This window comes from Stigmatopora nigra, unplaced genomic scaffold (genome assembly GCF_051989575.1).
Source record: "Stigmatopora nigra isolate UIUO_SnigA unplaced genomic scaffold, RoL_Snig_1.1 HiC_scaffold_26, whole genome shotgun sequence".
Classification (NCBI taxonomy): Eukaryota; Metazoa; Chordata; class Actinopteri; order Syngnathiformes; family Syngnathidae; genus Stigmatopora; species Stigmatopora nigra.
Genome location: NW_027551605.1, coordinates 1,580,360 through 1,593,022, shown reverse-complemented (window position 1 = coordinate 1,593,022; position 12,663 = coordinate 1,580,360). Strand labels below are relative to the sequence as shown.

General features: G+C 40.3%; 1 protein-coding gene across 1 annotated transcript in view; it reads right to left on the bottom strand.

The window, feature by feature from the left end:
* Positions 1-237: 237 nt before the first annotated feature.
* Positions 238-12,663, bottom strand: part of ddhd1b (DDHD domain containing 1b) — a 22,580-nt gene continuing 10,154 nt past the window's right edge. Inside the window, exons 6-13 of the mRNA XM_077711462.1 lie at positions 10,808-10,914; positions 10,339-10,595; positions 8,850-8,925; positions 6,842-6,991; positions 6,200-6,264; positions 4,393-4,571; positions 2,472-2,720; positions 238-630 (exon numbers count right to left, since the gene is read on the bottom strand). Coding sequence (XP_077567588.1) covers positions 446-630; positions 2,472-2,720; positions 4,393-4,571; positions 6,200-6,264; positions 6,842-6,991; positions 8,850-8,925; positions 10,339-10,595; positions 10,808-10,914 — 1,268 coding nt within the window. The 3' untranslated portion in view covers positions 238-445. The remainder of the gene's footprint in view (positions 631-2,471; positions 2,721-4,392; positions 4,572-6,199; positions 6,265-6,841; positions 6,992-8,849; positions 8,926-10,338; positions 10,596-10,807; positions 10,915-12,663) is intronic.

Genomic DNA, 12,663 nt, shown 5'->3' with positions numbered 1-12,663 from the left:
GAGTGTTCAACCAGCCTACCATGCATGATTTTAGGATGGGGGAGGAAACCAGAGTGCCTGAAAATCCATGTAAACTCAGGGGGAACATGCAATTCCACACAGTGAGGACCGACCTAGCATCGAATCCTCGACCCCAGAACTGTGAGGCTGACACGGTAACTACTTGCCTGCTGGGCTGTCACAATTAAATAGGAATTTCTGTATTGAAAGCAATTATGCATAAATAACACAAATAAATTGACATGGATTTCCTTTTTAATGATATTAAGGTTAAACAATTTCAGAAATAGGATCAGTGTAAAAAAGTTTGTCTTCAATTAATGATTTTTAGGGTTAGACTTTTGCATTTAAACTGTCACCCATAAAGGAGTGCACTCACTTTCTTTTTTCAACTGTGCAGAATAGAAAATGAAATGACCGCTCATGCCTTGTGTGCATGTATTTTCTATGAGGTATTTGTGTTGTCATCATCAGTTTCAGGAGGCTCCTGGGGCCTATACATAAACGTAAGGAGGAAAAGTGCCACGTCATAAGAGCACCAATAAGCTGTGTGTGATGTCACTGCCGACCAATAGCGGCTCTCGACCAAGCCCTCTCGAAGCTCAAAGTCGATGCGTCTTTCCAGTTCCACTATGAAACAGAAAAACAGAAACCAATGGTTAATTGTTCTACATTAACACCTAGAGATATGAGCTTAATGTGTTTCAGGACCGAGCTCGTATGTCAATTCACTTCTATTTTAAATATTTCTTTTCCAAAAAAAAAAAAACTAAATACAAATTCATCCGTTTCCACCCTCAGAAAAAAAGCCAAAAAATGAGTTATTAAAATGGAAAAATATGTTTTAACGCCACGCTCACAAAGTAACAAATACCTATTTGCAGGGATTGTTCTGTGTATTTTTACTTAATTCAAACAAAACAAGGAAATGTTTACCATAAATTAAGTATGCACGGAACATTTTGACTACTATTGCCTGCCCTTCTAATGTTAGGCACATTAGCCCTGGATTAAAAAAAGGTTAAATGAAGTTATAAACATAACCGTGTTACATGTTCATTTAGATTCTGATGCCTTAAGTATACATAATTTTGGTTAGACAGCCAAGGTTATTGGTTTTTCAGGTAGCCTTGAAAAAGCAACCAGGTGCATTAATAAGGCAAAAATATCTGAAAATAAATTTTGTTAACATTTTGTCTGTTTATCTTTTCTCTATTTTGAAATAAATGATCATATCTTAACTGTGCAGTTTTGTGCATCTCATGTCTAATTTGTGCGCATACAATCCGAACCCTAGATTCAGTCATTTTTTTAGCAACAAATATGGTGAATATGCGAGAAAATATGATTATGATAAGTATTAGTCAGTTGGTTTTCCATTTTAGCATAGACCAATATCAGCATGGCTTTACCATGCGCATTTCATATATCCCATAATGCAAAGACTCCATCTAAGAGCCACACAAATTGAAACCAATTTTTGGGATGCCCCCTCACTTATTGGAAAAGTAGGTACGCTGTATTTGATGCTAAAAAATGATGACTGAATCAAGGTTACGACAAACAGGCGCACCATTTAGACTTGTAATGCACAAAACTGCAAGGTGACCAAGACGAAACGCCATAACACAAGACAATGCGGCCAATACTGTCATTGAATTCAAAATAAAGAATAGATACACAGATAAAATGCAAACAAATTTATTTTGACATGTATTAAAAAAACATCTTGGATAAAACTTGTAGCCTTGATACATATGGGCGGACGGCATTGCTCTTATCCGAAAATAGATCTCTTTGGGCGCCGTCCAACCGTGAATTGGGGCAGTTGGCAGTTGGATGGCGCAGAGGACCAAAGTGGAAGTTTAATTTCTCGGCCAATGGTCCGGTGGCGAATAACGGCCTGTGACTGCCTGCGATCCGGCAGTGCATGCTGTCGGCGAGCGAGGTTTGCCCCGCGGCCCGGCCTCAGCAAGAACGGGCAGGAACACATTTTTTGGAAACGGATGCCTTACCGGACATTTTTATTCAGATCAAGTGAACGTGCGGATCATCATGTGTGGGGATTGTAAAGTATAGAATGTATTCTTTATACTTTCATTTAGTGTAGTCATTAGAATAGAATTTTGCATAGAAATGGTCTAGTGAAAATTGCCAGCCAAGACACCTATGAGTTAGGGGCGCTCATCTACTATGACACCACCCATTCCTTTGTCCATGTTTTCCCACCTAAAGTTTGTACAATTGTAAATGATCCGCTCGGGGGTGATGCGATATATCCATCACGGCAGAATGCCAAATTACAAGTCTGAAATTATTTTCACTTATTTGGATCTTTTCCCGGGAAAACGTACCTTATGGAGAAGCACTACAAATTTCATCATACGCAGTTTCTGGGTATGATGACAATTAGGCTTTTGTCGAGTCAATGATGATGACAAAGGCTATGTCTGATTATTATTATTACTTACAAGAGGCATGGTCCATGATGACTGAAGTAGACTGTGATAGTGAATGCTCTATTTCCCTTCGCTCTTCTTCAATTTGTTTCTCTGTTTCATCACTTTCAGCAAGTATTGCTTTCTCTCCCGCTGCATTCTCTACTTCTGAGGTCAAACCCTCAAATTCTGAGGTGTCTTCGACTCCAATCATCTGGCCACTGGATCTAGAAAAGTGCGAAAACAGGATTCCCCCAATTCCCTTTCCTATACTTGCAGCACCTGAAGGAAAAAATGATCACACATAAAAAAATGAATGTTGTTAAGTAAAAGTGTTCTTCCATTGACAGCAAAGTCCAATTGTTATATGTATATGGCAGAATTTATGGAATTACCCATCTTAGAGCATGTTCGCTTGGTTGAAGTTTTTAAAAAAGGAAATTAACTACATGAATAAAAATTCAAGTTATTTAAAATGGTAACTTTTTGGGCTTTTTGAAACACAAAAAATTAATCAAAATTTTTTTTGTTAATCACTGATCACACTTAGGGAAACATGGAGAGTTGTTGTTGGGAGACAGCCAACTGAGGGAAAGCAGAGAGTAAGTAGGTTGTATATCAGGGCAATAAAACAATCACGATAATTATCGTCAATTTTTTTGTGAGCCACCTGATGGTGTAGTGGTTCACTCGTCTGACTTCGTTAGGTGAGGTTAGGTTCAATTCCTGCTGGTGGCGATATTATTTTGTGTCCTTTGTATCTCTGTGTGCCCTGTGGCTGACTGGAAACCGGTCTAGAGTGTAATCTGCTTTTCGCCCAAAGTCATTTTTGATAGGCTCTGGCAACCCTTACAAGTATGCGCGGTACTGAATACGTTATGTCAACAGAAATAATAAAAACTTTTGATGAAAGTCGATGAATATAAGGAGGAAAAAAGATGGTAAGGAACAACTAATCATTTAGCAGGTATGACAAATGCACAGGAGTTTGCGTGTTCTCCCCGGGCCTGCGTGGGTTTCTTCCAGGTACTCGGATTTCCTTCCACATTCCAAAGACATGCATGGTAGGCTGGTTGGACACTCTAAACTGCCCCTAAGTATGAGTGTGAGCGACACTAGTGAGGATAAAGCAGTTCAGAAGATGAGATGAGAACGATTGCACGGCACACACAGCATGAAAGCGAAAGGACTATAACTCAGCCAAAATTAGCAACATTGAGATGCAGGACATCACCGAGCCAACCGACTAAAACAGGTTAGCAATGCGGTCCTCATGAGCCGCTGTGGGTCAAGGATTTTGTGGTCCAACACAAACATTTCAACCAATTACATTTCTGTTTGAACAAGAAGCACTTGGCGGAAAGCCACCGATTATATATGTAAAAGATCCAAGTGAAGGCTCCTTGTATTGGAGTGGAAACATGCACAACATGCTCTGGTTGCAGACAGGAAGAAAGACTACTAGACATACTTTTTTGGAAGACTCAGTGTTTTTTAAGAGCTTGAGCATAGTATAGTGAAGAAGATCCACTGTCCTTCGCAATCGCGTCTGTGGCCCCAAGTCATAATTATTCAGTAATGAAATGCAATCTACATTGAGCAAGGTGACAAAGCTTTTTTTAATGATGTGAAATGAGATTTATGACAATCATTGCGTGAAGAAGGCATGGAAGCTTCCCTAGACATTGATGGTATGAAAGGCACTGGGACGATGGCTCCTGGTACATGTCTAATAAATCCAAAAGTTCACAGTGATAATTTTAATACATTCCTTTCCCATCACTTGACAGAATGTTTGGGTTTATTTTAAAGCCAGAAAGTTGCCATTTTATTTTTATCATTTACATTATTTGCTTTGTTTTATACTATGCATACAATTATAAAACTGGTCATTCCATAATTCTTGTCAGTGTGCATGAAATAATCATGCTGCTTTAACCTTTGTGGTGCTTACCCATGATGCTAGCCTTGCCGAGGTTGGTGATGGACTCGCCATAGTGTCTTCGAGCCTGGGGCGGGGAGGTACAGGGACTGGGAAGATTTTCTGTGTCCGATGTAGATATAGACTCTTTGGAGAGGTTAAGCACTGTCGGACGGATTTGATCATATGGTATGGGGCTGGTCGTGTTGTACCTGTAACATGAGAACCACACTGGTAAATAAAATATACCTACCACAATAATGAACCCGTTCATCCATTCATCTTCCATACCACCTTGAGAGGGTTACGCGGGGTGCGGGAGACTACCGCAACTGTCTTTGGGTGAAAGTCAGACTACACCTAGACTGGTAACCAGTCAGTCATAGGGCACACAGAGAGACAGACAACCAATAACACCACCCAGTGGGAATCGACCCCAGACTGCTCGCACAAGTCAGGCGGAAGAACCACAGCACCATCGGGTGGCATAATCAACCCACAACTTTAAAGTTTGGGAGAGTGATAAAAATTCAAGAAACAACTCTATGAAGAATCAGGAACTCACTGCCTGAGAGACAAGGAGGGTCATATATTGACACACCAATTAGTCTTTGACGTGACGGATCCTCTACGAAACTTGCTGGCTTCTACAGCACGCTAGCCTTCCACATTGACAGTCACTAGGAAAAAACTCCAGCAAGGCACTTTAAAAAGAAATAAATATCGGATAAAGGAAGTGTAATGTACCATTGCTAGTGTGCAGAGACGTGATGCATTCGAAGGCACAAGGAGTGATGGAGACAGCGCCCATGATTGAAATATATGTCCCTGGATGTGGTGAGTAGGATATGGCACTCAAGAACAACTCTTTTAAACCCTGCTATTTCAAAGTTTCTACGTGTACTCCACTTGATATTTTGTATGTTAATCAGCCTTTTGTATCTTTGCATTTAAGAGTGTTTCTGACCCTGAAAATTGTGTACAGAGAAGCATTCAAATTTTGAGGTACCACTGTGTGTACATATCACTCACCTGCTCTGCCACAGGCCTCTCCCTGTTCTAGTCTTCCCTAGGGAACCACCTGCCGTTGTTCCCGTTGTTCCATTTGGCACCTCCTAAGGAAGTAGTACCGTGGCTAGTATCTTCAGTGCAGGGTTGACTGAGAGGGTTTTGGTCTGGAGGAAATACTAGACCCTTCCTTTCACTGGGACCACCCTGACAAGCCTAGGGGGACGATGGGATCAGTTCGTAAAGGTGGTGTTCTATCATGGCCTAGGCAAAGCTGTGGTACTATCTATTCTTCCATCATCCAGCAATCAGTCTACTGCCATCAGCCGTGCTTCCACTCACATGCTGTTAATTTCTCATCAACCCAGATCCCCTATAAATACTCTCCTGCAACCACCACCCCTTTCCAGGTTGTCCTGAGTCACTGCTGTCTTTCCAGCCTGTTGGTTTACTGTATACCGGCCTGCCTTTTTGGATTAGGCCGTCTACCCTCTTATTGCCTGGTTTGTGGCCCCCGCCAGCTTCCTGGATTCTGCCTTTTCGCCTGCCCAGTTCTGATTTATCTGCCTCTCTCGGGCTGACACTCAGTTTCAGACAATTAAGGTTTATGAAAATGTACATGGTGTGGTATGAGCTGGTCAAATAATATTCTGAAACCCTGTTCAACAATACATATATAAAACAAACTTTCATTCAATATTCACATTAATAATGCAGAAGGATATTTATCATGAATCTCATTTTCATCCCCTGGTATCTGAATGAATATTAGCAGTGTTAACCACAAGAACACCTCGGGCCACAAATATAACAGCATTCCAACTTGACTTACCAGTGGATTTGAACAGGCGCAATGTTACTGTAGTGCTTTAAGATAAGAGGTTCCAATCTGTATGCCTAAAAATGCAGAGAGCAAAAAAAATGACTTAGACTAAAAAAATGGTTCATGGTACCACACATTTTCCAATGTTATTGCGGAACACACAAGTTGGATATAATCAGTTCTGTGAAGAGTAGTGACTTCTAATATATTTGTATTAACAATATGTCATGTTTGTCATTCTACAAATCTTAACAAAATATGGTCATTGGCCATATCAAGCCCATCCATAGTATCTGACTGGCCCTTGCAAAGTCTTAATGAAATTATTGAACTCAGAGCTTTTATTTTTTATTTTTATTACATGAATGTAGAACAGTCCCTAAAAGTGACCATTGTCTGAATCGAGTATTTATGTGGATTAAACTTTCCTTTTTAACCATAGGTGGGATAGGGGCATTCTTTAAGCCATTCCCTTGACAACCGTAGTAAAAATTTGTTGGCAAACTCATTTATGTTAAAATTGATAAATTTTAGTCTATAAGATTAGGAATAGAGTAGTAAAATCTCCACCAAGCAAACTTCTGTGCCGGTTAACAATTTGACAGCTGCCATGAACACGGAACCCTTATCAGTCCACTATAATTAACTCACCACAGGGTCAGTGGGATGAAATATATTGAAGAGGCGCTTGCAGGTTGAGGTAGGGAGGATATGGTCCTGCATGACATTACTTCCTGGACGGATGCCTCGTAATGCTAAGAATACTGCCAGAGGGGACCCCATGCAGAAGAAATTCTCCACCTAATAAACGAAGGAAACAATATTGCACAAAAACACTCCATAAGCTATCCAATGCCAATTTCCATTCTATTATGCAAATCAAACTGAATCATTGTTTTAAGAAACTAGTGAATAACAATGTACAGCCACTCAAAACTGAGCATAGTGAATTGTGGAAGGAGGGGGATATGCGTTGTATAGTACATAAGACATATTGAAGTGTTCAGTATTCTGTTTGAGCATTGGTATAAGTATAGTTTGCCTGATATGGATCATAGCTATTTTGAATGGAGTTGTCCCGACTGGTTGAAGTTATCTGCGTTGTAAATGCACCAAGTATGCACAAAGTACCGTTGAAAACTGACAACTCAAATATATCAGCATAAATTCAGTTGAAAATGCATTTGCAAAGCCAAAGTGGTGAGCCTCAGTATACAAGGGTTTTGGGCGAAGAAGAAAAAAACAACACAATTAAATGCCATTATATTTTGGGATAATTCCCTGGCAGTCTTCCACCCACATCCTAAAGTGGGAATCGTGTGGGCTGCAGCAGCCGGCGATTAGCTGACGGAAGGAAGGGACAAAGCTCAGAACCACGAGAAGGTAGATTAAGGCTAGATTGATTTGTAATAATTGTAAGATTTGCTATTGTGTATCTTGGGAAGAAAGAACAGGCAATGTTACTTAACCTTTCAAGGTCTTTACTGAGTGGTCACAATAATAATAGGACAAAGGCTTTGTCATCATCAATGACTCGACAAAAGCCTAATTGTCATCATACCCATCTCTGCTCATGGCGAAATTGGTAATGCTTCTCCATAAGGTCCGCTTTCCTGGCAAAAAGGGCCAAATAAATGATCATTTGAAACTCGGCATTCTGCCGTGATGGATACATCGCATCATGACCCGAGCGGATCACTTAACTCTCACTGTCTCCATCACTTACCTTCAGTCAGCCAAAGGGAGGCATATCACCGCCCTACGTCTTTTCATGTTACCTCATCCCAAAGTTATTACACAGAAGGGATTGTGTCGTGCTACCGCAAGTTTAGTCCTGATGAATCTGGAAAAAAAATGTCCTTAAGCCTATCTGTCCGTACTTTGTGAGACCTGTAGCGTCTGCCAGAGGGCAGCAGCTGGAACAAGTTGTGACCAGGGTGGTATGGGTCCCTGACAATGTTCCTGGCTCTGCTGAGTTAACGAGGGCTTGCAACGTCTTCCAGTGAGAGCAGAGAGCAGCCGACGATCTTGTGGGCAGGGTTAATCACTCTCTGTGTGGCCTTTCTGACTGCTGCTGTGCTTCCAGCGTACCACTGTAGTGCAGTATGCCAGGATGCTCTCCACAGTGGCTCTATAGTTTACCAGAAGCTTAGTGTCCAAATTGTTCCTACTGAATACCCTGAGGAAATGGAGTCGTTTCTAGGCCTTCTTCACTACTGCCGTGATGTTTGTAGACCAGGAGAGCTTATCTGTGATGTGAACCCCCAGGAATGTAAAGGACTGGACCCTGTCTACACATACTTTATGAGGAGTTGTGCTAGATCTGTGCTGTGTTTGCGAAAGTCCAGGATTATTTTTTAGTTTTCATGGTGTTCAGTGTGAGATTGTTCAGAGCACCACAAAGACAGTTTGCTGACTTCATCTCTGTAGGCCTCTGTACTCATCCTTTCCTGAGATGAGTCCAACCACAGTGGTGTCATCGGCAAATTTGATGACGGAGTTAGACTGGTGGGTTGGTGTACAGTCGTATGTGTACATGGAGTACAGAAGAGGACTCAGTACACAGCCTTGAGAGGAGCGAGTGCTCAGTGTAATGGAGGAAGAGAGGTGAGGACTAAGTCTAACAGCGAGAGTTTGGAAAAGCCTAATTTTAATTTACCTTAAATTTCAAAGCTGGAACTGCAATACAAGACAAGGTCTGCAGGCCCTGGAACTGATCCTCCAAATCCCTCAACCTGCAAAGAAAAAGATTTGTATTCTCTACTGAAGCACATTCAAACAAAGAAAGAAAGCAAACAGATTCAAATATCACAAAATAGAGATCTCTTGGTGGACACGATGGAAGGACTGGAGTGGAAGTTTGATTTTCCCCTAACTTCGGGCACCAGGCAGACGCCATCGCTTTTATTCAAAAATAGATCTCTCTGGGCGGACCAGATGTCTAAACCCTGCGGATGAGCGGAGTAAAGTTGGATTTCCCCCTAAGTGCAGGCACCGTTGCTCTTATCCAAAATAAGGTCTCTGAGGGGATTGGAAGGTCAGGTGCTGCAGGGTAGAGGAGCTGAGGCAAGGTCTCATGGTGATAGGAAATAAAATGTACCGTATTTACTCAAATATAAGCCGCCCACTCATATTAGCTGCACATTTAAAATTGCTTTGAATTTTTTTAGTTTTACAATTTCTCGCGTATAAACTGACCCCTGAATTCCAATTTTCACCTCGTTTCATCGCTTTAATAGGGAGGATAAATGTGTTTGAAGAGGAAATCATCACAAGTGGTATTTGTGAGATACTGTATGAATCAAAAGAATATTAGTCATACCTCTACTTACGAAATTAATTGGTTCCAGAACTTTTTTCGAACTTGAAATTTGAATTTGTAGGTAGAAGTGTATTTTAAATGTAAATTCTCTCATTTGTTCCACGGTCCTCACACATCTACCAACTAAACCCTTTAAAATTGGTCAACATGTCCCAATTTTGTAAGAAAGATGTGAGAAACACAAAAATGAGAGAAAATGATCAATATTGATTTATTAAAATCACAAAATGCGTGACCGGACAATTCGCCAAAATGAATTGAATGTTGCACCTTTATACTCAACATGTCAGCTGGTGGGTCACTCACAAGGGCCATTAAAGGTCTGCAGAACCAAAAACTCCATTGTAAAGAATGCCCTCTGGGCAGGAACCATCAGCATATATGTGCGCTGCAACTGCCTAGCAACCAGTTCAGGGTATAATATACGTCCTACATAGTTACCGGAGATAGTTTCCAGCACCCTCACTTTATACTGTTGGATGTTCATTCATAATAATACTTAACCTCTTAGGACCTGGGGTCCACGTGTGTGGACATCACTTTTTTGGTTGTCACAAGACTACAATGTAAAATCCTGGACTACAAGGGCCCGGCGTCCACTTATGATGTGGACATCATTTTTCTCAGAATCTACATCATGTAAAAAGACAATTATTGGATTTTACCTTCATCGGGTCCCAATTAGCCTAAATATCAAAGAGAAAGTAAAATTGCATGCCTTGCAAGAGTCTAGGTCTTAGGTCCTAAGACCTCTTTAACCTCCTAAAACTTAGGAGGTTAAAGATAAATGGTACAGAGCATCAATGAATGAAGATTTTGACAATACCTGAGACGTGTGAGTCTAAGCTGCTCCTGAAGATTGCGCTCTTCATCACTTGGCCAACGGGCCTTTATTTCTTCAGGATCTGGTACTTCTAAATGGTGAAAACGCACCGGGTCCCAGCCAGTCATAATGTCAAAAGTGATGACACAGCCTAAAGAGTGTGACACAATTGAGACCTTCCCATTTTTTTCAAAGTCTTGATTCCGCGAGCAGAAAAGTGAGTAAAGGCGGTTGAGCTCTAGAGTCAGACCTCGGGTAATCTACAATCACAAACAAATGCACAATGAAAATTAGTCACATATGGAACATGTAACAATGTATTAATTTGTTACTGCTTTTATGCAGACCTATTAAAAGAGATCAACATATAAAACAGAGTATAATTTTTTGGTCATAAAATTATACATATCATGTCATAACCCATGAGGCTCTGCATGAACCTATGACTGAGGTGGTCATAAAATAGTCTCACCTCATCTCTATAAAGCGGGCTAGTGTAGTACATAATGTCCATGGCGCTGCTGTTCAACATATCTCTGAGACCTCTGAGTTTGTCTGGCGTGATGGTGTCAACCATGTCTGCAAGAGCATGCATCACAATATTTAATATATATATATATAAACATCATTTTAAGCTTCCGATTTGAACTTGTAATACGGTACAATCTCATGTTTTTGGGACTTATGACCAAATTTCAATTTTGTATTCCATGCTAAAACTCATGAGGACTCATGTACATACGCTAATTCTATTGAGGCATACGCTCTTTTCAGGCTGTTGTATTCTTGAAACCTTTTTTTTTGTAAGAAACCTGATGGCAACATTACATAATTTACCTTTTGGTACAATTTGAACATTTAAAGATCTGTATGAGACTTGATAGTTTATTTTTGAATGCACTGACAAGACTATAAATTAATTGGTGTGAAAATGGGCCTTCTTTTGAATGCCTCCACAATCATCTAGATCAGGGGTGTCAAACATACGGCCCGTTGGCCGGATCCGGCCCGTCTGGTGGTTTGGTACGGCCCGGGGAAGAAAGCTGCATTGTATAAAAGAAATAAATGAATTTTCTTTATAATCTGTAGTTCTTGTATTATCCACTAGGGCCGCAGTGTTTTAGTACGTGCAGACAACATGAATTGACATTTATTTATGTTCTGATGTAATTCTCTTGTTCATAATATATTGTTCATAATGTAAAAGGAAAATTCTGTTAATACATTTTTTTGATAATTTACTCATTCTTTGCACTAATTATTAGTATTAGTAACTAATACAAAGGAAAAAAGTGGGCTTATTGTTAGTTTTATGTAATTTTGCAATGAGTTTACTGGTCCGGCCCGCTTGATCTCAAATTAAGCTGTATTCGTAGTAACATTCACGCTTGTGAGATTTTTAATAATTACTTAGGAATTCTAAAACAACACAGCCACAAGCAACCCTGAAAACCTCCGTCCAAGCGTTTATTGTGAAACCTGTTCTCTGCTCACACTGAAAATACACTCAGGAACAGTAGCAAAACCCAACTCAAACATCAGAACCCAATTCTTTGCAATATCTTAGACAGACTCAGCGTGGAGAGATGCCTATACTTTGGACTTTTGGACTGAAAGCAGAGACAATGGGGTAAAATGCATATTATAGAGGTATATGCTGAAAAATGTATCTTTTAAAAGGTCATGTGAGCTAGCACCAGCCGGGGCATGCAGGGAGCTAGATATCAAGTTGTTTTATTTTTTCTGCACTATGAACATCATATGAAATATGTTCTTTGTTTTGAATTATATCAAATAATTTCCCCCAAAAATGTGACTTATACTCCAGTGCGACTTATATGTATGCCAATCCGCTGCTCTTGTGTCGAAATCCAACACTATCGCATAATGCAACAATAGCTGTCTTGGACGCCAAGACCAATACTGCGTATCAGATGGAAACATCACTAGTTGTTATTCTTGCAAAAGTATGATCTACTAAATTTTGATGTATTTTTTCTATTTAGGCTATTTTGCATCTGGCTCATCTCATGTCATCTAATTTTCTGTACCGCTTTATCCTCATTAGTGTCGCAGGGGGTGCTGGAGCATATCTCAGGTGACACCGGGCCAGAGGAGCGGGACATCATGAATAGGTGGCCAGCTGATCGCGGGGCTCAAGGAGACGAACAACCAACCATTCACATGCATCTGGCTCCTTTTGGTTAAATAGTTATTGCACTTTCTCTAACTCCTTTTTTCCACATCTCAAGTATATAATTGTTTGTCTGTGATTTTATGTATTTAAACTAAGAAAACATATTTGTCCACACAATCGCTGACAGATCT